The sequence below is a fragment of the Kryptolebias marmoratus genome, linkage group LG3 (genome assembly GCF_001649575.2).
Source record: "Kryptolebias marmoratus isolate JLee-2015 linkage group LG3, ASM164957v2, whole genome shotgun sequence".
NCBI lineage: Eukaryota > Metazoa > Chordata > Actinopteri > Cyprinodontiformes > Rivulidae > Kryptolebias > Kryptolebias marmoratus.
The window spans coordinates 26733902-26757921 of NC_051432.1; the positions used below are offsets into that span (position 1 = coordinate 26733902).

General features: G+C 37.2%; 2 protein-coding genes across 3 annotated transcripts; one reads left to right on the top strand and one right to left on the bottom strand.

Annotated features, from left to right (window-relative positions):
- The first annotated feature begins 116 nt into the window (after positions 1-116).
- Positions 117-6323, top strand: LOC108236389 (prostaglandin D2 receptor 2). The gene is made up of 2 exons (XM_017417012.3): positions 117-412; positions 3694-6323. Exon 2 carries the CDS (start codon positions 3701-3703, stop codon positions 4937-4939), a length of 1239 nt encoding a protein of 412 aa, XP_017272501.1. The 5' UTR covers positions 117-412; positions 3694-3700; the 3' UTR covers positions 4940-6323.
- LOC108236388 (von Willebrand factor A domain-containing protein 7) lies at positions 5950-22706 on the bottom strand. Of its 2 annotated transcripts, none has more exons than XM_017417010.3 (18): positions 22585-22706; positions 14026-14215; positions 13741-13877; positions 13501-13645; positions 13157-13250; positions 12768-12896; positions 11758-11944; positions 11483-11652; positions 11130-11242; positions 10905-11021; positions 10630-10803; positions 10373-10505; positions 10130-10282; positions 9124-9216; positions 8652-8923; positions 8329-8462; positions 8015-8174; positions 5950-6861 (listed from the first exon to the last, which is right to left on the bottom strand). In XM_017417010.3, exons 1-18 carry the CDS (start codon positions 22605-22607, stop codon positions 6481-6483), a joined length of 2805 nt encoding a protein of 934 aa, XP_017272499.1. In that variant the 5' UTR covers positions 22608-22706; the 3' UTR covers positions 5950-6480. The 2 variants fall into 2 exon arrangements, with proteins under 2 accessions (XP_017272499.1, XP_017272500.1); XM_017417011.3 differs by lacking the exon at positions 22585-22706 and adding an exon at positions 20683-20894.
- Positions 22707-24020: the final 1314 nt, after the last annotated feature.

The window sequence follows — 24020 nt, forward strand, 5'->3', positions numbered from 1 at the left end:
GACCTGACTGGAAATCCCAGTTTTCCAGTGCTTGCCGACAAGCCCCGCCCCCAGACCTGGCTCCAGGTTGGGGCCACAGGAACCCATGTCTGTGCAAGGAGCACTAAGCTCTTTGTTCTTTCCAGTTCACATGAGTGCTGTGGGTCTTGTTTCTTTCTGCATGTTTACTTAGCTGTCTGCTTTGATAGTTACTGAAATTGTACCCTTGGTGATTCCCTTCATCTTTCACGAGTTAATGTTCAGCCTTTTTGGGTAAACACAATGATGTGTGTGTGTGTGTGGAGTGCAGTGAGTGTCTGTGAGCGTATTTAGAAAGTGGCGGAACTGGAGGGAGTGTCTATGAGGAAATGCGCTGAATAAGTTCAGAGCACAATTATAGAGGAGATTTTACTTTCCTTCTAGCTACGGACCGGTGAGTGTTAAGCTTCTACAACTAATTCATTAGTCAGTGCTTTAAATTACTGTCTGCATTTAATTCCTTCACCGTTTTTTTATATGGTCAGGAAGATTCTGCAAACTTAAAGCTGATTCAGTTTTATGGTCAGAGAAGGGGCTGCATGTTATGTTTCTATATCTCTGTAAGGTCTCCTAAATGCACCTTTGTGTGAAAATATTCAACTAAATATGAGGTTTTTTTGTAATAAACAAACTTCAAAGTGTGTTTGAAGTGTAAAAAGCAACATAAAACTAAGGAATACTAGTGCAAATGTAAAAATACACAACTGTTCAGGCACTTAAAGAGCAAAGCTGCAATCTATGATCGAGGAAACAAAAATTGAAAGCGTTTTTGAAGAACATTGAAGTTAATATTTGATGTGACACATTTAAAGTAGGTTGCGGTTTTATCAGTTTTGTCTGCAGCTCTGTGGCATGCATTTCCTCTGAAGCTCTTATTCATGTACAGATAAGGTGCGGTTATTGCATTTACAGTGAGCAATGCGAGGAAACATCATTTGGTGGCTCTGCTTAAATGTAAACATTTTAAACGGCTTGAAATGGCAGCTTTAATGGTCAAAATCTTTATCTAGCACACTGTCTTCCCGAGAACCTTCGAACCTTGTGAACCTTGTGACAGTCTGCAGGCAGAATGTCAGCGTATGTCAAACACACTTTAATTTACTCTGCATTGCATTTGAAGTAACACATTGCAAAGTCTGCATGGAAACTATGTAAGAGTTATAAACAAAATCAAGCTTTAGTTGCATATAACAGTGTCATAATTTAAAGATTGTTTGCACAAGTTCAGTGAATTGTATAATCCTGTAATAGATTACTCGAGTAGAAATTTATGTATAAAAAAAATTAAACCAACTTTAAAAGCTGAGCTGAAATGCATTCAGGATATCAAAATTGAATTAATGGAAACTCCATCAGCACACACAAAGAAAAAAACAGTTTAATGCAGCGCAATAAATCAAAGGTGAAATGAAACACTTTAGTCGCTCGGGTGAGAATTTGGGTTTTCTGAAAAGGAACTGGTAGATCCTGTAGATAAAATTCTAAACGATACTGCATTATTGGTTTCATATCTGATAGCAAATAAATACTTTCAGTTCTTTATTTAGTTTTAATTCTGGGCAAAGCTTGATGTACTTTAAATCATTCAAAGCAACAGCACACGAGGGAAGAAGGGTCGAGTGACAGAGAAAAAGTCAACAAATCATTGCTTTAATTTTTTTTATTGTACGAAAATACAGCCTCGAATTATTTTATTTCTACAGCTGTCAGTTTAAAAGACCACAGCAGTAGTTGAATTAGTTGAAATCTTAAGTTTTTCTTTCTCAAGCTCCTATCAGTTTGCATTTCTGGTTCTGACTTTGCACAGAAACGTGTCACAGGTGTTTAACATTTAGATCTTTTTTTGTATTCACTTACAGTGTGATTATTTTAATCAAATAGGACTGATACCTTACACAATAATCAGTTAAATCTTGACTGTTCCATGCAAATCTCTTTGAATTATCTTTCTTTTTCTGTTAAAGTGAGCTGTTGTGTCTGGTATGTGGTTGAACTGCACCAACAGGCTTTAACATGTTTCAGCTCTACATGTCAAATTGTAGACAGTTTATTGCGCCATTTGTATTTCCATAACACTGGGAAAGAATTGAGCAACACAATCTGTTTATTTAAATGATTTGTGAGGTGATGTACACCTACCGAGGTGTATGTGAAACAAGTTCAGTTCATATCTCAGTGAAAGCAACGAGTCCAAATCATGCAATCCAGTTCAGTTCTCTTGAAAACTCTCAACTGGAGATGCAGCCCAGTGAAAGCTGTTTCCGCCGTCACTTTTTACCCTTCAGTGGGCTGTAGAGCACTTTGTGCAGATAAAAATCTAATGTGAAAAGAATGTTGCAATAAAAATAAGAGGCTGCAGAGGTCTTCAAACTTGAGAATTCTGTCTCCGAGACTACTGCTGATATTTTTAGTTCAGTTAACCATTTAGTTTGTCTTGTTTTCTTACCATTTAATCACTGCCACAATTATTTATTCATTTGTATGGTTGTGTCTCTTATGATGCAGTTAGATTTGTTTTGCAACCGCTAACATTTGCTCAAAAACTTTGTGAGACAGTCAAAGGAATCAAAATGATTGTCTGGAGTTTACTGTGTGTTTGGAGCCAATTTATTTACACAGCCTGCCCTGTAGTTTGAAGTTATTTAAATTATTTCATTTTTGTTTTGGTCAGGTCATGTTAAATAAAAAGTACATGATTAACGGAACTGCATTGGGTTCAATTCTTAGTGTAAATATTCATATTTTTACTAATGCACCAAGTTAGAGTTAGTTTCTACTGTTTGCAGCATTAGTTCTTCTGAGAATGTCTTCCATATCCAAGTAAAACTGGTACTGCGTGATATCCTTAACTGAATCCAAAATCAACTACATTGAATCGGGCCCTTGTATCAGTTTGGGAAATCTGAATCGATACTCAGCACGACTAAAATGCTCTTTTTATCCCCAACCCTCATCCTGACCTGTTGCTAAGTAACCACATTAGTTGCAAAATGCTCCTCCAGCTGTTTCCGATGAAGCGGTATGAACCACTTAATTTACTGCCTATTGTTGCCCCTGTTCCAACTCTTTTGAGATATCTCACTGTCAACAAATTTAAAATGTCCTTATTGAACTTTAGAACAAAATCTGACTCTGCTGTAGAAAATGTTAAATCACACAGATTGCAAATATATTAAGAACTCGATTTTGTCTTTATTCTAACAGGAAAAGATCCTAAGTCTGTTCATCGCCAAACTGGAAAAGAGTCAAATTAATTAATTAAATTACTTGTTCCATAGTTTAGAATATGTTAAAGTGAAATGTGTCTGATGAATAATGAGGACATTTAGGGCTTGAAGAGAAATGCACGGAGACTAATTCTGCTTGGGCACAAATGAAACAGTGTTTTAATAACAGCTTATGGTGGCTCTTTTATGGGTGACTTCATGCGAGGTAGGGGTGCTGTTGGTGCCCCAGTTTAAAGACTAATGAAGAAAAAAGAATAAGTTTTTATTACTGCCTCATATGCTTAAACTCTACTCATATTTTGATATTAATGAGTTTTGTAAATCTGACATATAAACCCCCCTCCCCCCCAACTGAAACATGCTGCATGACTGTTGTTACGGGTATAACCACAGTGCAAAAACAACACTGTCAAATGTTTGCTGTTAAACTTATTTACTGTTTTTTCAGTTTCTTGATGACAAACATGACCCTAAACATGACGGACCCCTACTGCCCGCTGATTAATAGGATGAGGAACCACACCTCGAACACCACAGGGAGGAACTGGATGGTGGTTTCCATCCATGGTCTTGTCTCCTGCCTGGGGATTTTGGAAAATGCCCTGATCATCTGGGTGCTGGGTTTTCGCCTCAGGAAACACACCGTGATCTGCATTTGGGTGCTCAACCTGTCGCTGTCGGACTTCCTGGCCTGCCTAACGCTCCCGCTCTTCACAGCCTACCTTTATCATTCCCAGAGCTGGGTGCTTGGAAACGCACTGTGCACGGCGCAGTCATCTGTCTTTTATTTCAACATGTTTGTGTCAGCTTTCCTGCTATCAGTCATTTCACTGGATCGCCTACTTCTGGTGGTAAAGCCAGTGTGGAGCAAGAATCATCGCTCTGTGGCAGGAGCGTGGAAGGTGTGTGCGCTGGGGTGGCTGTGGGCAGTGATAAATACCCTCCCCTACTCTGTGTTTCGCTCAGTGATTGAGAAGAATGATGGAAAAAAATTGTGCTATCATAATTTTGCCTTGTATTTGTCCACTAATAAGTCACTGGAGACAGAGTGTTATATGAGACAGGCAGCCACCGCCATTTCCAAGATACTCTTTGCATTCTTGTTTCCTTTAGTGATTATAACGGCGAGCTACATCAAACTTACTCTCAAGCTGAAGGAAGTGGACAGGAAGAGAAAGGAAAGTAACAGCTGGCTGAGTAACACATTAGTGAATGATGAAGAATCAGGAGGAAAAAAAACTCCTTCAAGAACTAAAATTAATAATTTTTTCATCAAGACTTTTACTTCTGATTCATCTTCAAAGGTCAACTTAAACACAGTGTCCCCCAAGACCTCTGCTCCCTCACAGCTTTCGAAGAGTTTCACCAAAATGGTGGCATTTGTGATCGTATCCTTTACTTTGCTCTGGGCTCCTTATCACATCCTATGCATGATGGAAGTGACAGCCGAGAAAGAGACGATGAAAGAGATTTACACAATAGTAGAGACGTGGCTTCCACTGGCGGCAACTTTCTCTTTCTTAAATCCAGTGTTAAATCCCGTCCTGTATGCCTTCAGCTGCCCACAGTTCTGCATGAAGATCCGCCAAAATCTGGCAGCAGTGTTTGAAGGACTGGTAGAGGAGAGGGGGGGGTTACTCGGGGTGCCAAGGAGGAACGTTGGAGCTCAAGAGAGTCAGGATGTGGGTTTCTAAAACCTGAATTCGACTGACATTTTGTTTCTTTTGGTTGTACAACCAAAAAACAAGACGTTTTTGTTTTAACTAATTTAAAATTGACTAAAAAAGCATGTTAGTTGTTTTTATGCAACATTATAAATACTGCATGTCAACAACCAAAACTAAAATGAAATTATAAACAATGTGGTTCTTAAACTGGACTACATGCAAAAGTGAACAGTGTAATTTTTCATATTTGTCTGCTCTGGCATAAACTGTATTTTCTTATTTATTTATGAGGAGAGACTCATCTAAAATGTCTTAAGTGAACTGTAGTACCCTGCAATCCAACCATAATTATGTCTAATGTTAACATTGCATGGTTTTCCAGAAATGCATGTAAATATTATTGTTGAATGCCAATTTCAGTACTTAAATGAGTGATGAAGTGTTTTAAAATGCACAATTAGTTGTTATTATTGTACATATCTGCATCTCACAACAATATATGTAAACTGAGCACATGTGACTTTTTCTAACAGTACTTAACTTAATGGAATCACAAAAAATATGCATGTTTCTTTTAAGCAAAACAAAATGTTGAGTCTAACTTTTGATTAAGTTAGTTATTTTTAGATTCTTTGAAACTTACTTATATTTAAACATTCTCTCGTGAACACCATTTTAAATCTGAGCTGCTGAACACCTGACGAGCTTTCAAAGGGATTCGATTTCATCATAGCTGATATCCTATTTTTATTGACCGTCTCATCAGCACCATAGTTGTATTTGTGTGGCTCTATAGCACTCAGTTGAACACATAAACCCCAAAAAACATGTAAGACCAGAAGAAACCTCAGTGAAATATTGGTCAAGACCCCTTAAATATATTATGACCGAGTCCAGTTTCCTGAAACAGAATGTAATAAAAGATGGTTTGATGAAAAACATTTGCAAAAAAAAAAAACACTGAGGGAGGGTTGTAGTTTTTTTTGGTTTGTTTGTTTGTTTTTTTGTAAGTTAGATATCAAAAAAGCATCCATCAGTGTTTTAATCTGTTTTATTGTAAATGTTTCAGACCTCATCAATTTATGTACCACAAAAATATTTTGTGTTAAATAAATAACTGTGGTCAATATTTTTAAAACATGGAAATGTGAGCTTTTATTGCTGCCTCGACTCCAAAAATCACAAATTAAAACTTACAGTGAGATGACCATTTTGCAGTTTTATGAATTAAAAATGTTTTTTAAAAAATACCCAGGCAAATAAACATTTGTTCTAAAAAAAACCCTCTGGTGAAAAATGTACTCATACAAAACAACTCATGTTTCTTTAAAAGAGACAAACTAAACATCCATTTATAATTCAAAGCAACAAAAAAGTAAAAAAAGCTGTTTCATGTCCAGTACAGAAGGAACTGTGCCACAAAAAGATTGCAAAGTTACAAACTTCTCAAGCAGCACCGGAAACAATTCATGCAGAAAAAAAGGCAATCACTAGCTAAATGTTTTCTCCCAAGAGCAAATGCCCCGCTCCCATAAAAGCATAATTCAGTACGAACAAATCCAACTCCTTCAGGGGTTTCCTACAAACATGGATGCCAGCAGGCAGAGCCACAGGGGCAGTGACAGACTCAGAACAGGAGCACCTCCTGAACGAACAATTGAATGATAGCATTTGCCCACATTTCCAACTTTATCCACAGCTATAAACTCAACAATCTGTGAGCAGCAGGAGGCGTTGTAGCGTGCTTGGATGATGGAAGCCTGCAGTGACGAGTGTGAAAGGCTTCCATTGCCCTGACGCAGAGAAATGCTCTCTATCCCAGTGCCATTTCCATCAGTCAGGTTAGCTGAGAGCTCCCAGCTGAAACGTCCACACTGGGACAAATCTTTAGGACAGTCCTCAGCCAGCACTGCGAACACTTCACACTGTGGCTGGTAGAAGTCTGTAATCTGGACAAAATGAAGAAAAGAAATGGATTTGTGCATTTATAGGAGGAATTTTGTCAATTTTAAACCAAAACATCATTTGTGTGATGAAGTTTAAAAACCCTCCTATCAACAGTATTCTGACTTCTTTGTTTGTAAATAATTGGGTGAGTAGAAGACAGATTAGAAATATTTGGACAATCTTCTGTACCATCAGCTTTCAGTTTGTTGGATAATTCATTTCCACACACTTGGTCCTCCATTATCCTTGCTGTAAAGCCACTTTCAGGCCCCCTTGATAAATTACAAACTTTAGATTTTAAAAGCTGATTATTTCATTAGCTCCAGTTCCAAATTTCTCATATATATGTTCATGTTTTGACATTATACAAAGGCTAGAATGAGACATAGTAAACAGGATTAAAAACTGGTAATTATACAGAGTAAATATTAGAAATAATTGTAATTACTTAAGTAGAAATTGAACTCTCACGTAAGATAAAAATCAAATATGAAACATTAGTTTTTCTTGCCTAAAAAAAACCCATTTAAACAGAACGACTTCATTTGCACACCTCATGTTGTTTTTTTATCATGTTGTGTGTTTTTTAAATAATCTTTTAAAACATTTTTTTTCTCCTTGGTTTTCAACTCAGTTTGAAATGTTGGCTTTTATTTTGTTGTATTTGTATTGTTTTATGGTTTTGATTGTTTTTTATTTGATTTTATCATTTTTATTCTTGTTTTGTGTTTTACTTGTGTTTTTGGTCAACGATGTTGTTTTAATGAAGCCTTACCTTTAATATCTCTTATACACCTTGAGTCCTTTTTTATTTTTGTTAAAAAAAAACAGAAATCTAAGAAAAGTGTCCTTGCTATTTATTGCAAAGTCACGAAGACTGGTAATAGATAGATAGATAGATAGATAGATAGATAGATAGATAGATAGATAGATAGATAGATAGATAGATAGATAGATAGATAGATAGATAGATAGATAGAATTTTGAAACAAAGAAGGTTTAAATGAAGGAATTTTATTACTCGAAAATAATAAATGACTTAAAAATGTGTAGTTCAGTTCATCTTTAACTTGTTAAGAAATTCACAGAATGTTTTTTTTACAGATGCCCATATTTTTTTCCCAGCTATGTGTGACAAAGCAGAACTCTGGTTACCTTGGTGACTACAGACAATCTCAAAACGACGTAATTGGAGTCGGCCCCACTGGACGACCTGCCTTCGATAGTCAGAGTGACATCAGTGCCTGATTGTGTGTTGGAAGGTGGAGTGATGGTCAGTGTTTCGTTTGCAGATTGTCCAGTTGTCAGTGTGAGGCTGTCAAGAAAGGAGAAAACGTACTTTTATTATTACTTTAACAGAATTTGTGAAAATAAGGGCCTAAGTAACTGAATTAGAAGGCAGCATGGGGTCAGTAACACATTCTCAGAAACATTTAACAAAGTAACCACTGTCTGCCTCATCAGCTTACCTGTTCTGGTACGTCATGGGAAAGTTTCTATCATTTCTGGCATTGATGGTGTATATACCACCAGGACCGTGGGTCATCACACTGAAGGGGAGATGAAAGGTCTTTCCAGGCTCAACACTGCTGTCCACCACAGCCTGTAGAGAAGAACAGCAGATGGGTGAAAAGGACCAGTGTCATTCTTATGCCCCTAAAAGTTTCAGTGTTCTTACATATGTGACTGTCAAATTATTTCAATCTAAATATTCATTTTTCATCTTTATGGTTCTTGTTTTTATTCAAGCCAATGCTGTGAGAGGACATGAAGAGGATGTAAAACGACAGACCTGAATATTCACTTTGGAGACAGACATCTGGGTGGTTGACTGCCTCTGAAATTCACTGTTTGACACTTTGTCCGTTCCTTTCAGAACAACCACAAACTCTCCTTCAGGAACCGTATCAAAAGTGACCAGGATGTCTCCATTGCCCATGTCAGTGATGCTGCCGCTGGTTACAGACTCAGTGCCAGATACAACGACCAAGCCGACGTCTTTAACAGACATTGAAGATGGACCTTTTCTGCCAATTACTGAAAGCATCAGGGTGACAGGCTGGCCTGGTTTAAAAACAAAACAAAACGGGTGATTTTCTTTTACAAATTTTTATTTTCTGTTTATTCCCAACATTATGACTGTCAGATTCAATACAACTAAACACTTTCTTGTTAGAAATGATGATGCTGCAGAACTTAATGTTTGTCTGGTACATTTACTACTATGGGAATAGTTGTGAACTGTTTTATGGAAGGCAGTGTACCTGCTTGCGGACGTCCACTGACTACAGCGTAACCTGGGTGGGATCCTTTGAACTTTTCCACAAAGTCATAAATGAAGGTTATTGTGCTCTGGCCTGTAAACAAAAACACCTACCGTTAAAACAGATTCTGACTGACAGCTCATTGAACAACCCAGCAGCCAGAAATTACCAATTTTATAAACCATGGATGCATTCCATACAATTTAAACATGTTTTGTTTTCTTTTCTTTTACTTTGTCATTAGATATTGTTTTTTCTTTCAACTGATGTAAAAACAACACATAAGCACAAACTTTGTTAACTGGAAACTAGTCCTTGGCGGATCCATGAGCTGGTTGCAGTTTAAACTGACAAATTTTTGTCCAAGAGATCTAAGTTACACTTTGGTTTGAGGTCATTGTTTTCTCCTCTATTTTTTATTTTTAATTATTAGTGGGCCAAATCTCCACCCCTTCAGGGTTGCTAAGGTGGTCATAGGAGTTTTTGACTGCCCAGTCCATATGTGTTTATGGGAGGCCAATGCGATTGTGTTCCCCAAGATATTCTATGGGATGTGCTGTGGGAGTCTGGGGTGCTGAGGTCACTTTTAAGGGCTTTTGGGTCCCTGAATAACCAAAAGCAATAACTTTTTGAGTTTTATTTTCATGTTTGGGTGGATGTTGTGTTTGTCTTTGTCTCTTTCCTGTCCTCACAAACCCGAGCTGGTCAAGGCAGATGACCACCCATCCTAATCCTGGTTCTGCTGGTGTATTTTTCTTGTTAAAAGGTAAATCGTGTTCCTTTCCACTGTTACCCCCATGCTTCATGTTTTATTATTCAAAAAGTGACCTGAGATGACTTTTGTTGTTAACTGGCGCTTTATAAATAAACTGAACTGAACTGACTGTTCCTTTGTCTAGTGGACATAAATAGTTTATATGTTTGCCTGAGAAATCTTTTGATTTATTTATGGAATTATATTTTGACATTATGTTCATAAAATAAGGACAAACAAACAGTGTCTTACCTGTGACTTTAAGTGTGTAGAGCTGATTTGATTTGATGTTGATCTGCCAGGTTCCTGACTGCTTGTCAGTGTTGAGACGAATTCTCCAGAGGTTACCCACTGTCTGAATGGTCCCCAGTTTACCATTGGCCTCATTTTGATTCTGGCTCACACCTGTAATATTTACCGTTAGTTAATGTAATGTTCCAGACTGTCTGACATTTATTTTAAATCATCCGTACTGTGTTTGGATCTGTGAGCTACCTGCTGGGTTGGTCAGTGTAAAAGTTATGGATTTTCCTGTGATGTAGACTGTGACTTTTTTCAGTGATTCATCCAACAGGAAGGGAATTATCTCCTCACTGCCACTGTTCCTTGCTCGCTGAAGTATTGTCACCTGGATTGAGAGATGGAATGAGACGAATGTTTGATGAATGTCTCAGTTCAAAATAATGACCTTTTAACCCAAGACCTGGTCCATGCTTCAGGTAGAAATTAGACGGAGAGTGACAGAATCTTACCAGGGCGGAAGTTGATGTGTCAAGAATAATGTCTGTGGCCTGGGACAGTTGGGCCTTGGACACCTGGATGGCCTGGCCTCCAGATGCCAAAGCTAAATCCTGATAGTCTTTAAAGGAAGCAGCTTTGACAGAACGGCGACGCCTCTTAAAGACCGCAGTCAGAAAGAATGACACCTATGAAGACAGGTTAATGAGGAGACAATATTAAACTCAACTTCCTCACCTACTTAGACAGGGTGAACATTAATCTTCATGCATTGCTAATCTGTATTTACCGTTGACTTGGTGCTTCTTATGAGAGCAAAAATAGTGTCTTTCAGGGCGATGTCTTTCGCGAGAGCATCAGTGAAAACAAAGATTTCAGACGAGGAAGGGGCACCAGTGAGAGCCAGCTAGAGAAATAAAGATTCAAAGTAAGGATCCAAAATGCCATTATTTTGAGAAACTACTGGAAAGCTTTTCCAGTTATATATTAAAGATGTCAGAGCCAATTGCAGTACCTGAAGTCCTGACAGGCACATCTCTGGTTCATCTCCGCCACCATTTGCTTTAAGCTTTGCGATTTCTGTTTTCATTTTTTCAGGGTCAGTTGTCCTGATCAGAGGTCCAAAATCTGCAAACAATCCCAAAAAGAAGCTAAGAACAGACTAAAGTTTGGCTAAAAGTGTTTTGCACTAAACGCATCAATGATTTCACAAAACCACTTTAACTATATGCAGATTTATAATATACACTTCTGTAAACTTAATCTGCATTTCAACATATATACTAGTAGAGCAGTTGTTTCATGAAGAATCAGTCTGGTTTCGTAAATGAGTTCCTAACAAGGTTAGTGAAGTAAAATTGTTCATACCCGGGTCGTTGAAAGGCACAAGGATATACTCGGATGGCTCATCCTGTGTTCCCTTTTTGCTGTCAATAATTTCATTTACAACTGATCTCGCTTCTTCTATGTCGTCTGACATACTGCCCGTGGTGTCAATCACAAAGCACAACACAGATGAGCGAGCAATCCCCATCATTCTGAGAAAAAAACAACATATTGGCTTTTTTTCCCCTCACAACATGCAACTATATACTTCCTATCAGAATTTGTTTAAAGTCTATTTTTAAAATATGCTGTTGAACCTCAGAAAGTCCCGGTCTCCTGCGGCTGAGCGGATGTCCTCCAACAGCTGGAGACTGGCAGCTGTGGCTATTTTTACGGCAGCTTCTTGGAGAGCCACGTTGTCTGAGCGACGATCGTCTTTGCTGATGCCTCCACGAGGAACTGCGGTGCTGGTGAGATCGTCATCACCTCCATGGCTGCACTTACCTGCCACCGAGCAGGAGGGAGAGGACAAGCTGATTAAACAACTACAAACTGTTTAAATGTGATTTTATTAGACTTAATGATTTACAGGAACAGTTTACTGATGTTGTGTGCTGATACAAAAAATGGACAATTTTATAAACATTTCTTGCAGATTTGGAAAACCTCATTTAGTCAATAAATTAATTTATTTATAATTAACTGTAATGTTACATGAATATTAATGAATAAATTTATGTTGATAGTTGGTAAACTGCAATATTTACTCAATTATTTTGAAGGTTTGATGATTTTTAACAAAAACAACATAAGGAATGACAAAAAAAAATCTAAAATGTTTTGTTTTTTGTTTTTTGACAATAAAAGGAGATGACTTTTGCATATTTCAAAATAATATTAAGGTACAACCTGATACAGGTCAAATGGCTAACATGTAATGTTGAATGTGCTCTTTAATATCCATCAGCATTTTAAGAGTCTTTAATGTTATTCAGTGGAACTTTTTTATTCTAGGATGACTAAAGTAATCATTGTCTAGAGAGGTCTACTTTTTTGCCATGCCATGAAGTAAAATAAACTACAAACACTTTGAGAGAGCAAACCTCCACCAAGGCCCTAGCATCATTAAAAAATAGTCCAATCCAGGTCATGATCTAAATCACCACCAAAATGTATTGAATAGTTTCTTGTGACAATCCAAACATTTCCTGAAAATTTCATCAAAATCTGTTCTTTGGTTTTTAAGTAATCTTGTAAACAGACAAAAAAAACAACCAACAATACCGATAACATGAAAAAACACAATGAAAGAAATGAAAAATTATACCATGAGGCTTTATAGAAGAGTACACTCCAAAGTAGCCTGAAGTGAGTTTTTTCTCTCTCAGGATGTCGGGGAGGATTGGATTAGGACACGTTTCACTGTCACAGTCCCTGCAGGTGGGAGTGTTTACGTCTGCACAAGAAAAATGTATGAAGTCTTAGGGCAGCAACTCATATGTATTTTCCTTCTATGAACTGCTAAATTATTAACTAGAAAAACACCTAAAAAAAAAGGAAAAAAAAAAAGCTGCCCAAGTGGATTGTATTGAAGAGCGACTGAGCCAAAAGTGAAGATCGGCTCTTTGGTCAACAGATAAGATCCAAGATCTGAGATTTTACCCAACCTACAGAATATACAGTCCTGCTGAGAAAACATTATTCAGACACACTTACCTGCAAGGTTTTCCAGAGGGAGATCTGGCCGTATGAGGTTGATATACGGTTCTTTCTTGCCCAGCTCCACCCAGTTACTGTGACTGTAGAAGTCCTGATAATGCATGGAAACATGCATGTTATGCAAAATTGAGTCTGCCCATAAATATCTAAACGTTTTATCAAAAGATAAACTCAAAAATTCCATTACCTGTCTATAAAACACTGGATGTCATTGTTCACTTAATTAGAGATAGATTCACTTGACCCTAAATCAAAACTAAACAGCTTGAAGCTGTTTCCAGACTCTTGAATACCTAAGATCTTGTGAAAGGTTTGGCTTCGAAATGTCTCATGTTTCTCACCTGTAACGTATGAAGAATCCTCCCCAGTGTTTCCCTGACAGCCATGAAGTTCTCCTCTCGAATATTAGCCTTAATCGCCAACATGCCCTCCAGGATTAGGCCGCGTCCCTCTAAGAAGGTTTCAGAGTGGAAGTGATGTGGAGCGCTGAGGAATGTGAATCTCATGTAAACATTTAGCCAATAAAACCCCGTGATTTCAAGGATAAACATATTTTTTATTGTTCTTCTATTGTTCTTTACCTGCTGTCAAAGTCGTGGTCTACCAGCCCATTTTGGACAGTGATGTCTCGTATAGCTGAGCGAAATTTGGCACTGGACACATCTCCTTTTGCTGTGGGGCCTAAACAGGCCTGAACGAGCTCATCCGGAGAGGGACCCTGGAGATCAAAATAAGAGTTGAAAACGTTAGAAGTAAAAAGGTGACGTGAAACTTGATTTTAAACCTCCTAAAATGAAGCTTGGTTGTATTTATATTTTAAGTGGGATTCTTTATTTTTAAATACAATGCTTTATTTTCCATCTTACCGTGGGACTGAAAACATCACCAGTTTTTTCAATCACCGTCCGGCACGTCTCTGTAACTATCTGCAGAAGAGCCATTTTTGTAATGCTGTCATGGGTGGATGCCCCTCTCCCGTACGGGTCAAAGGCCATGTTGGGGCCTGGTAGAGCAAAAACCAGCAGTGCTACACCCAGCAATGAAGCCATGATAACACTGCAGAGGAATAAAAAAAATCATTTATATTATTTATTATAGCACAGATTACTGAGTAATATTTTGGTTAAGTTTGTTGAAATCATGTTTCCTCATGTTGGTTCCAGAAGACACAATAAAGAAGGCATCCGAATCAGAGCATTTTAATCATCAGCTATTTGTTTTTGACAAACTGAGTAAAAATTAAAATGTTCCAGAGGAGTTATGAAGATGATTGGAAGTACTTCAGGATGATGTCAAAGAAATGTTTGGTAAAAAAGAAAAAACAAACAATATACACATATCAGTTTGCAGATTTAAATGGAATTTAAGATGGCAAAGTAAAAAAATAAAGACAAAGTTAAGTGTTTGCTGAGCACTGGCACTAGCAATTAAAAACATGTACAAGTTATGATTGGAAAAAACAAGTTTGCATGGTCTTTATAGAGTGAAATCCATATTTGGGTCCATGCTATGCTAGTTTCAGCCACCAGGGTGCAGCAGAGTACAGATTACATTAAAATATGAAGTGAGAAAGGATTATGCTTTTCAAGTTCACTATTCAAATCTGACTGCCTCTCTGAGTGATTGGATTTTGTCATATCTGATATCTTGACCGTCTCATCAGCACCATTGTTGTATTTGTGTGGCTCTTTCACACTCACACACACACACACACACACACACACACACAGACTTTGGAATAATGTAGGCCACGGCAGTATGGGATTATCGCAAAGGTAGTTTTGATCTGGAGGGAGAATTACGAAATGAAGATCTAGAGACAAGTCAGGATTAAATCTCAAGTCGAATTGTACATTTAATTAATTCATTCACAACACAACTTTGTTTTTTTTTTGTTTGTTTGTTTCTTTTTTTTTTGCTTCTCATAATGTAAACATTTTAAGCAAAAACAGAATTTGAAATCACTAAGACTCGCAAACTGAATTTAATTTGAATTTTCTAAAGTAATGTGGATGGACGGGATGGAAAATCTTTTTATTCAGCTAAATGGTCTGGGTATGTATTGATCAAATATAGAATATTTGACTGAGGGAATGAATGAAAGAGCAGCAACAAACAGTTTACAGACGAGATGTAAGTAAAGGGTTAAAGATAGCTAGCGTGTGTGTGGTTGGAAAGTTGTACTTGTTTTCCTGGCGTATCAGGACTGTTTTATGATAACACACATTCACTATCGGGACCTGTGGAAATATGAGGACATTTTTAACATCCTCATTTTTCCGAGCATACTAGAGTGCTCTAGAAGCCCCCAACATGTCCCTAAACCAGAAATCTCCAATGCACTAAAATATCACAATTTTCAGAATTTTTCTGTGTGAGTGTGTTTATCATTTTTGCTCATCTTCAATTACGCCAACTAGTGGCCAGTTTTGGAACTTAACCCATTTTTCACACACTTGTACCCATATGTCACGTTGTTCAGAAACACTAACACACTCTCCAACATTGGTAGCATGTTTAAGTACTACACAATAGATATTCTTAAATTCAGAGTCAAATAAGAAATTCTGAATTGATACCCCTGTCATTGGGCTTTGTTTTTCTTACATTATAATAAGCCTCAACCTTAGTTAAACTAGGATGATCTTTAGTTTAATACTGGATGAACTTAAGACGATGAAGTGAAGGCTGTCGAACGGCACATTACATTTCATAACAAGCTGCAAAGTACCAGGTGAAGGGGGCCTTTGACACCTGCCTCCAGGTAGAACCAGTAGCTCTAAAAGAGAGACTGGGCTGGAATCAAATACTACAATCATAACAGAATCGTAGCATTAAAAAGGAGGAGGAAGAAATAGAACTATAAAATCGTTAACTTGACTCAGGTGCAGTTTTATCGGTGAACCCTAACCATTAAAAAGGCTAAATGTTCAGGTGCAGGTCAGTAATTATATTTCAGTCATAATAAATTGTTTATATACAGTAAAAATAATGAGGGGTAAACTTCAGTACAAAGAAGAGAACCATAAATAGAAATAATGTTTCTCTTTTTTTACAATTAGTATTATTAAATGAAAACAGCACAGCCACCACTTCTTGAAGCTTGAGGAGGCCGTTCCAAGACAAGAACACTGAAAAATAGACACAAACGAGCAAACATAGATTTAATCGTCCTGAAACCCTCGTGACTGAAGAGAGGAAGTAACAAGAGAGTTAAAAAACACATACTTGTGGCAATGTTAAGATAAATGATCAGAAATACAATATAGAAGAAAAAAAGCCTGCAGCTACACCCTAAAAGACCAGAAAAATACACAAACGATAAAAAAGACACACATAAATAAGCATGCGTATAAAAAACACACAAAACCAGAGTTACAGAAGAGGACAATGAAAAACAACCACGTTTCAGGTCAGAGTTTTAAACTTAGATCACTTTATGATGAAAGACGACAGATTTGTCACTGTTTTGGCCAAAGAGTGAATATAACATTATGGAAAATCATATTTGTGAGATTTCACACAATCTGATTGTACTTTGAGTATGTGTTGGACTCTCAGCTACAACCACATCAAATTTTAGCTTCATTTCCGTAAAATAAAATTACTATTGTAGCTATTTTTGTGTTTGCTGAAGTCAATTAGCTGTGGCGACCATCCTAAATTGGGTTGTCTCCAAAAGTTATTCTCCTTTCGCTTTTTGGCAGAGGACAATAAATATTGAGCAAGCATTAGAGTTATGTGCTACATAAATGCTTATGAATTAATACAAACTGATAAGCTTTTCATCAAGCAAGTCCAGATTTTTTAAAACCAAAATTATGAAAAACAAAACGTAACGTTTGCCATTTGTAGGCATGAATCGAAGTCATTCCTTTGAAGGACAGCTTTTATCAACAAGCATCTAATTTCTACAGCATTCAATTGAAACCAGCACTTTAATATGAAACCAGTGGTGACCATTAAAACCATGGATTCCACACGACTAAATAAAGTCATAAATTATGAGTTTTTAAAGTTGACCTTTTCAACTTTAAGGTGAAAAGTCAAGCATCTTGTGTAGCTTGAAGCTGCAATAGTTAAATAAAGAAATTGAAATTGTTAAGTGAGTAAGTCAGATTAGTGGAATTTACTTACTCACTGAAAGTTCACTAAAAGTGAGTAAGTGAATTCCTGTAAGTAAGTGAATTATGCAAAGTTCAGCTCAGTTCCAGAACATTCCACCACCTTAAAAAAACAGTTCAGTTCAATCCGGTCTATTAAATGTGAGAAACAAAAATGGTACATGGCCTGAACTTGTACAGCGCTTTATCTAGCCCAAGGACCCTAAAGTGTTTTACACTACAATCAGTCATTCACCCGTTCGCACACTGATGGCGGTAAGCTACTCTGTAGCTACAGCTGCCCCAGGGAAGACTGACAGATTAGTAAGTTAGTAAGTTGAAACTCTTTTGCCAAATCACAATCAAAAGAGAAAGTCAAACTCCTTCTCTGTGGTTTTGTCAGATCCTTCAAATCCCAGCCAAGACCAAAGAAACAAAATTCTAAAACACTTTCTCTGTCTGTTTTTGAGCAATCCCTGGCACTAATAACTACACATAGCTGGAAACTCCTGGGTCTTAGGAGTTAGTGAACTCAGGACCTAGGAGTTTCCAATCATTTAACTGAGGAAGGGGGGTTTAATGGCTGTTCCTGCTGGTACAAACTCAGTACAGTCATTGGACATGTTCAGGTTTGTTTGTTTCTTTTCTCAGAAAAAAAAAGGTATTTTCTTGTTATCTGATTGACACGAGAATCCATGGCTTTGTCCACACAAGTCATATGAACAGTCAAAAAAAATTCTGACAGTTCTTTATCAAGCTTTGTGTATTTTAGCCATCTTTGTTTAGCGCAGTGGTTCCCAAACTGTGGGGAACCATTGCAAGGGGGGCGCGAGATGGATGAAAGGAAAAAAAAAAAGAAACAGTGCCTGACGAAGCATAATGGACAGGTTTTTGATGGGGACAGGTTTTTAACCCTATTTTGCGCAGAGGCTTTTTTCAAATGTATTGATGATAGCAAAGTTGAATATTGTTACAAATAAAAAAAAGAAATATTTTTGAAATAACACTGACAGCAAAGAATACTCTTCTACAGTATAGAACTAAAAAAAACAGTTCCACAAAAATGTTTCACTGTAAAGTTTAAAAACAAAATATGTGTATAAGTTTATGTCTGGTTGAATGATGTGTGTCCCCAGTTAATTTTTTTTTTTCTTTTCTTTTCTTTTTTTTTGGGGGGGAGGAAGGGCGGAATTTTATCGTAATCCATAGGGGGGCCCAGAAAAAAATCTTTGGGAACCACTGGTTTAGCCCTTGGTGTCCCAGTAAAAATAACAGATTATTAGAAATGAATGTTAAAGACGTTATGTGTATAAAAATGACTTAATCGGAACAGATTGACAAAAATTTCTTGACGTATTTTCCTACAACCTCTGATGTAACAGCTACCCATTACAACAGCTATAATGCTGTGTGGCTGGTTTTGATTATTTTCACTTCAACTCTAAAAATAGTTGTTTTGTTCAGAAATATGTGGTAGGTGACATTAATTCATAATTTTAGTACAATGTTTATTGAAGGTTGTGATCAGGGGTGGAAATTAAAAATTTTGTCCACCAGCCACTATGGCTGGTGGACAAATTTTTTTACCAGCCACTCAAATATTTTACCAGCCACTATTTTTTGTTGTGACAAAAAGTTATTTCATATGATGATGATGATGATGATGGAGGTGGGTGGAAGCAGTTGTGGTGCCCTACAAGCTGAACAACACTTCTTTNCAGTAAGTTCAAATTCTTTTGCCAAATCAGAATCAAAAGAGAAAGTCAACCTCCTTCTCTGGGGTTTCGTCAGATCCTTCAAATCCCAGCCAAGACCAGAGAAACTAAATTCTAAAACACTTTCTCTGCTTGTTTTTGAGCAATCCCTGGCACTAATAACTAGACATAACTGGAAACTCCTGGGTCTTGGGAGTTAGTGAACTCAGGACCCAGGAGTTTCCAATCATTTAACTGGGGGGGATTAATGGCTGTTTCTCAATCCTGCTGGTACAAACTCAGTACAGCCTGATGGACTTTTACCACTCAGTTTTCTCACTGAGTTCACCAACCAGCTTGCCAAAACATTCTTCCTGTTTATTGTGGCATAAAGCTGACTAGGATCAGTTGTCAGAGCAGAAACACTGAGAGCTTGTTTTACTGTTGAAGCCAAAGTTTGCTTTAGTTGGCAGGAAGACGCCTAAAACAATAAAATAAAATAAAACAAAACAACTTAAACTTCCATTCTGGCTTCCCCTCAGAGAACACCATTATCTCTCCTGTTGTGTTCTAGTCAAATTGGACAATTTCAGGTTTGTTTGTTTCTTTTCTCAGAAAAAAAGGTATTTTCTTGTTATCTGATTGACACGAGAATCCATGGCTTTGTCCACACAAGTCATATGAACAGTCAAAATCAATTCTGACAGTTCTTTATCAAGCTTTGTGTGTTTTAGTCATCTTTGTTTAGCCCTTGGTGTCCCAGTAAAAAATGACAGATTATTAGAAATGAATGTTAAAACTTTAGGTGTATAAAAATGACACAATCAGAACAGATTGACAAAAATGTCTTGGCATAATTTCCTACAACCTCAGATGCAACAGCTACCCATTACAACAGCTATAATGCTGTGTGGCTGTTTTTGATTATTTTCACTTCAACTCTAAAAATAGATGTTTTGTTCAGAAATATGTGGTAGGTGACATTAATTCATAATTTTAGTACAATGTTTATTGAAGGTTGTGATATAGCTACAGCTGCAGTCCATGCTTTTTTAAACTACATACAACACAAAAACAAAAGTGTAACAGTTACGTGTAAATAAATACATTTTGGCAGTGCTATTGAGACAGATGACGTTAAGAACATTTTCTCAGCCAAAAGCAGCAAAATTATGTTGTCCATCACTCCATCATATCCTACTGGTTCATATTTATAAATGAAGTGTGTTGCGTTTAAGTCGTGTTCGAAATGCAAAAAATCTGGGCTGTTTCCTAACTCCTATTTTGTCCACTGTACTGTATTGTGACCACAACGTAGTGAGTGAACCAGTGAACATTTCGAACACAGCCCAGCTGAAAGCTACTTCCTGGTTTGACTGTGGAATGTTGTGATTGGCTTGTTGTTGTGAGTGTGGTCATGATAAGGTTCCTAGTCTAAAGGGTTGTAGTAAACAATAATTTTGTGTTATCTCCAAACTCGTAATTAGGTTTTATCTCTAAAATGTCCCTTCATGCTTGCATTATCCTGCATCTTACATACAAGAGATTTCCCACTTCTGTCATTTTTTAGATTGAACGTTTAGATCAAAATCATTTAAATGCTTAGCTCTGAAATTCTGAAAATGTTTACTTGAATACATTTGCTTTTTTTATAATAAGAGTAGTACAACCTAATACAGTGCAAGTAAGATGAATTAAAACAAGACAAATTTCAAGGTTTACTTACCACTTTTATCCACAACAGGACCAAGATTGCTCTTAAGTTGAAAAACTAATTCACAAAGTAGGATCTGGTGTTTCACATGAAAACAGTTACAAAGCTTGTTCCCTGTCTTATTTTTAACTTCACTTCTCTACAGCCAAAGTCTTGTTTTTCACTGGAGGCATCTAATGCTGCTTTGTCTCTACATACAAAAGCATGAAGATCCTGCTGCTCCTGTGACTCGCTGCATTTTATTTCAGAGGTGGGGGGAAGTTATTTCCCTGCCCCTTTTAACAAGCAAAGGGTAACATGGAATTTACGCATCAGTGAAAACGCTCTTTCATTGCTTTCTGTCACAGTGACACAAACTGCCCTACTGTAAGTGATGCAAGGGAAATTTCCAAAACTTAAACAACTGTTGCAAAACCGGGACATTTTCAAATAATGAATAATTGCAAAAAAAAATGTGGATGTGTTAACAAACGTCCACATTTTGTTTGTCTGAAAACAAAATGTAATGATTTCCAAATCTCTTAAACACTTGTTTTGTGGGAATGTGGGAAACATGGCAAATGTTGAAACTAAGAATTAAGTTTTGTGACAGCAACACATTTCACAAAAGTTGTTCCAGGTCCATGTTTACCGCTGTGAAGTATCCTCTGTTCTTCTTCTGCCATCAGTTTGTAAACATCTGGACATGAGAAGAGTAGCTGCTGGAGGTTTTACAGGGAATGTTATCCCATTCTGTCTGTAGAGGATTCTAGCTGTTCAACAGTTCTAAAACTGTTCTAAAACCTGGAGATCCTTTCCAGAGGCACTAATGCACCCCCATACCATCAGAGAGGCAGGCTTTGATAACAGGCTGGAGGGTTTGGACCTGTCTGACCTCAGAACAGTTCTCCTCTTTGGTCCAGAGAAGATGGCAGCGTTTCTGGATGGTGTTCACATCTGGCTTCTTCTTTGCCTGATAGAGCTTTAATTAGGATTTGTGGATGGCACGGTGAACTGTACAGACGATGATCTGTGGAAGTGTTCCTGAGCAGAACAGAACCAGAACCTGGTTTTAATGAGGGCCCGAAGATCACCAACATCCAATATTGACTTTCAGCCTTGACCTTTGACCTCTAAGATGATATTAGGTACCGTAGATGATGGGGAATTTAAATTTTCCAACTTTTAAGCTGAGAAACTTTATTCTGCAAATGTTCACTAGTTTCTGCCATAAAATTTAAAATTGCCTCTTTTTTAAAAGAATTTGACAGTTTTCTAGTTTAAACATTTGATATGTTCACTATGTTCCGTTGTGAATAAAATATGGGGTTATGAGACTTGCAAACAATTGCATTTTAATTTTACACAGTGTTCCGTCTTTTTCAGATTTTGGGTTGTAGTTGTGAGGACAGAGGACATCAGATTTCTGATAGTGTTTTTGTGTCCAAACCTCTGCATAATTTGTTCAGAAACAGACATTCATTGAAATTTTCTTTGCTGCACATTGATGGCATTTTCAATGGCTCTTTCATTTACAAATGTGCTAAAAATATTTTCCAAACTTTTGGTTTTGATTGATAAGTGTAATTTTTGATTTTGCGCTTGAAGTACTGGTTAATAAATGTTTAATACGGAGGGAAATCCCTGTAATGAACTGGCAGCTTGTCCAGGGTGTTTGCTGTGACCCTGAACAAGAACACAGAGTTAAAGAAATGAACAGAGAAAAAACAAAATGCTAAAAAGCATAACAACTGTTAAATGAAAGAATAAAAAAATAAACAAAAAAAAACTACATGAAACCTTTGAGTTGGAGTATAAAAAGTAGTGCATGTAATGTGAAACAGATTTTGTTTTAACTTCTCTTGATGACTGCTAACACCAGTACATATCACCGTGAAGCTAATTTTGCCCCTTTTTTTTGTTGCAGGAACTCACCAATTTGAAAGTTTAGCCCTCATCTACTGTCGTTCAGAAAGCAAGAAGCGTGACTTGTTTAAGCTTGCAGCAGCAACTCCTCATATCACCTTATCTCACTCACATCTGAGAGGTCTGTGTCAGATCTCCTCTCTGCATCGTATGTGTGTGTGTGTGTGAGCGTCCCGTCAAACACACCACAATCATTAACCCAGTCTGAGCTGGTTTACCTGTGATTTCTGTAAAGGAATGTGAAGGATCTCTCAATATTTCTTTGCGGACAGATGGAATGCTTTTCCAGGCCAGACTAACACCAGGCAGCTCCAGTTGATATATAGCACTCCAAAGCAATGTTTGAGGCTTACATCATTTCAACATGGCAGTGCTGTAAAGAGAGGCATTCTTTTTCTCCCATAGGGACAAATGTGTAGCTTGTGGCACTAATAGGAAGGAAGATGTCGACAGCAGTTTCCTTTCTGGTGTGTATTTGTCAGTTGTTTGTGCGTTTCTTTTTGTTTCTTCTCACACCAGAACACCACTGAACTCATGCATCTTTCTTTTTTTTCTCTTGAAAGAAAACCTCCCACATTTTTCAAGTAAACATCATGTAACTCAGCATAAAACCGCCTCGTAAAACAGAAAGCTCTGCGCCTGAAGTGAAGAACGTGTCTTGTTCTGAATGACTGCCTGCAGTACGAATAAAAAAAACTGCTCGTGGTGAATTGTAAAATCCTTTACAACCTTATCATTTTAGAACCATTTTTTTGTTCTCCTATCATTAAAGCTGCCGTATTATATACTGATCCCTGCAGAATGAATGCAGCTAGGGTTGCCACCTTTCAGAAATGAAAATATGAGATGCCCACAATGGCCCGACTCCTATTAACTGTCAATCCATTAGCATGATTTGTTCTATAAATGGCCACATATGAGTGATGAATGGAACAATGGGATCTTTGTTAGAACTTGTTTTTTTATTTGTTCTCTAGGCTGCAGACATAAATCAACACACCTGTGTGTCAGCTCCAGCTGTGAACTTATCTTTAGTTTGGCTCCCATTTTATTTTTCTTCTAATCTCCTTTCAATTAACTTCTAAAATCTTTAATATTTCTTCTGACACACATAAATCATCCCTATAGCAAAAAAAAAATAAAATAAATATATATATATATATATATATATATATATATATATATGTATACTGCTCATTGTCTTGTGCAAATTTGTGAGATTGTGTGCACATCTAATGCACAGTCCTACATGGAACTATGATAAACAATAGAAAATACTATAAAAAAGCAGTGGATTTAGGATTAGCCAACATTAGCAACAGTGCAGATGAAATCAGAGAGCGAGCGAGGAAATAAATATGGGATTATCAGGGATGTTACATACATGAACAGAAAATTGTGTCAGGCTCACATCAGATGTTGACTGTCACTGACACACGTTTGTA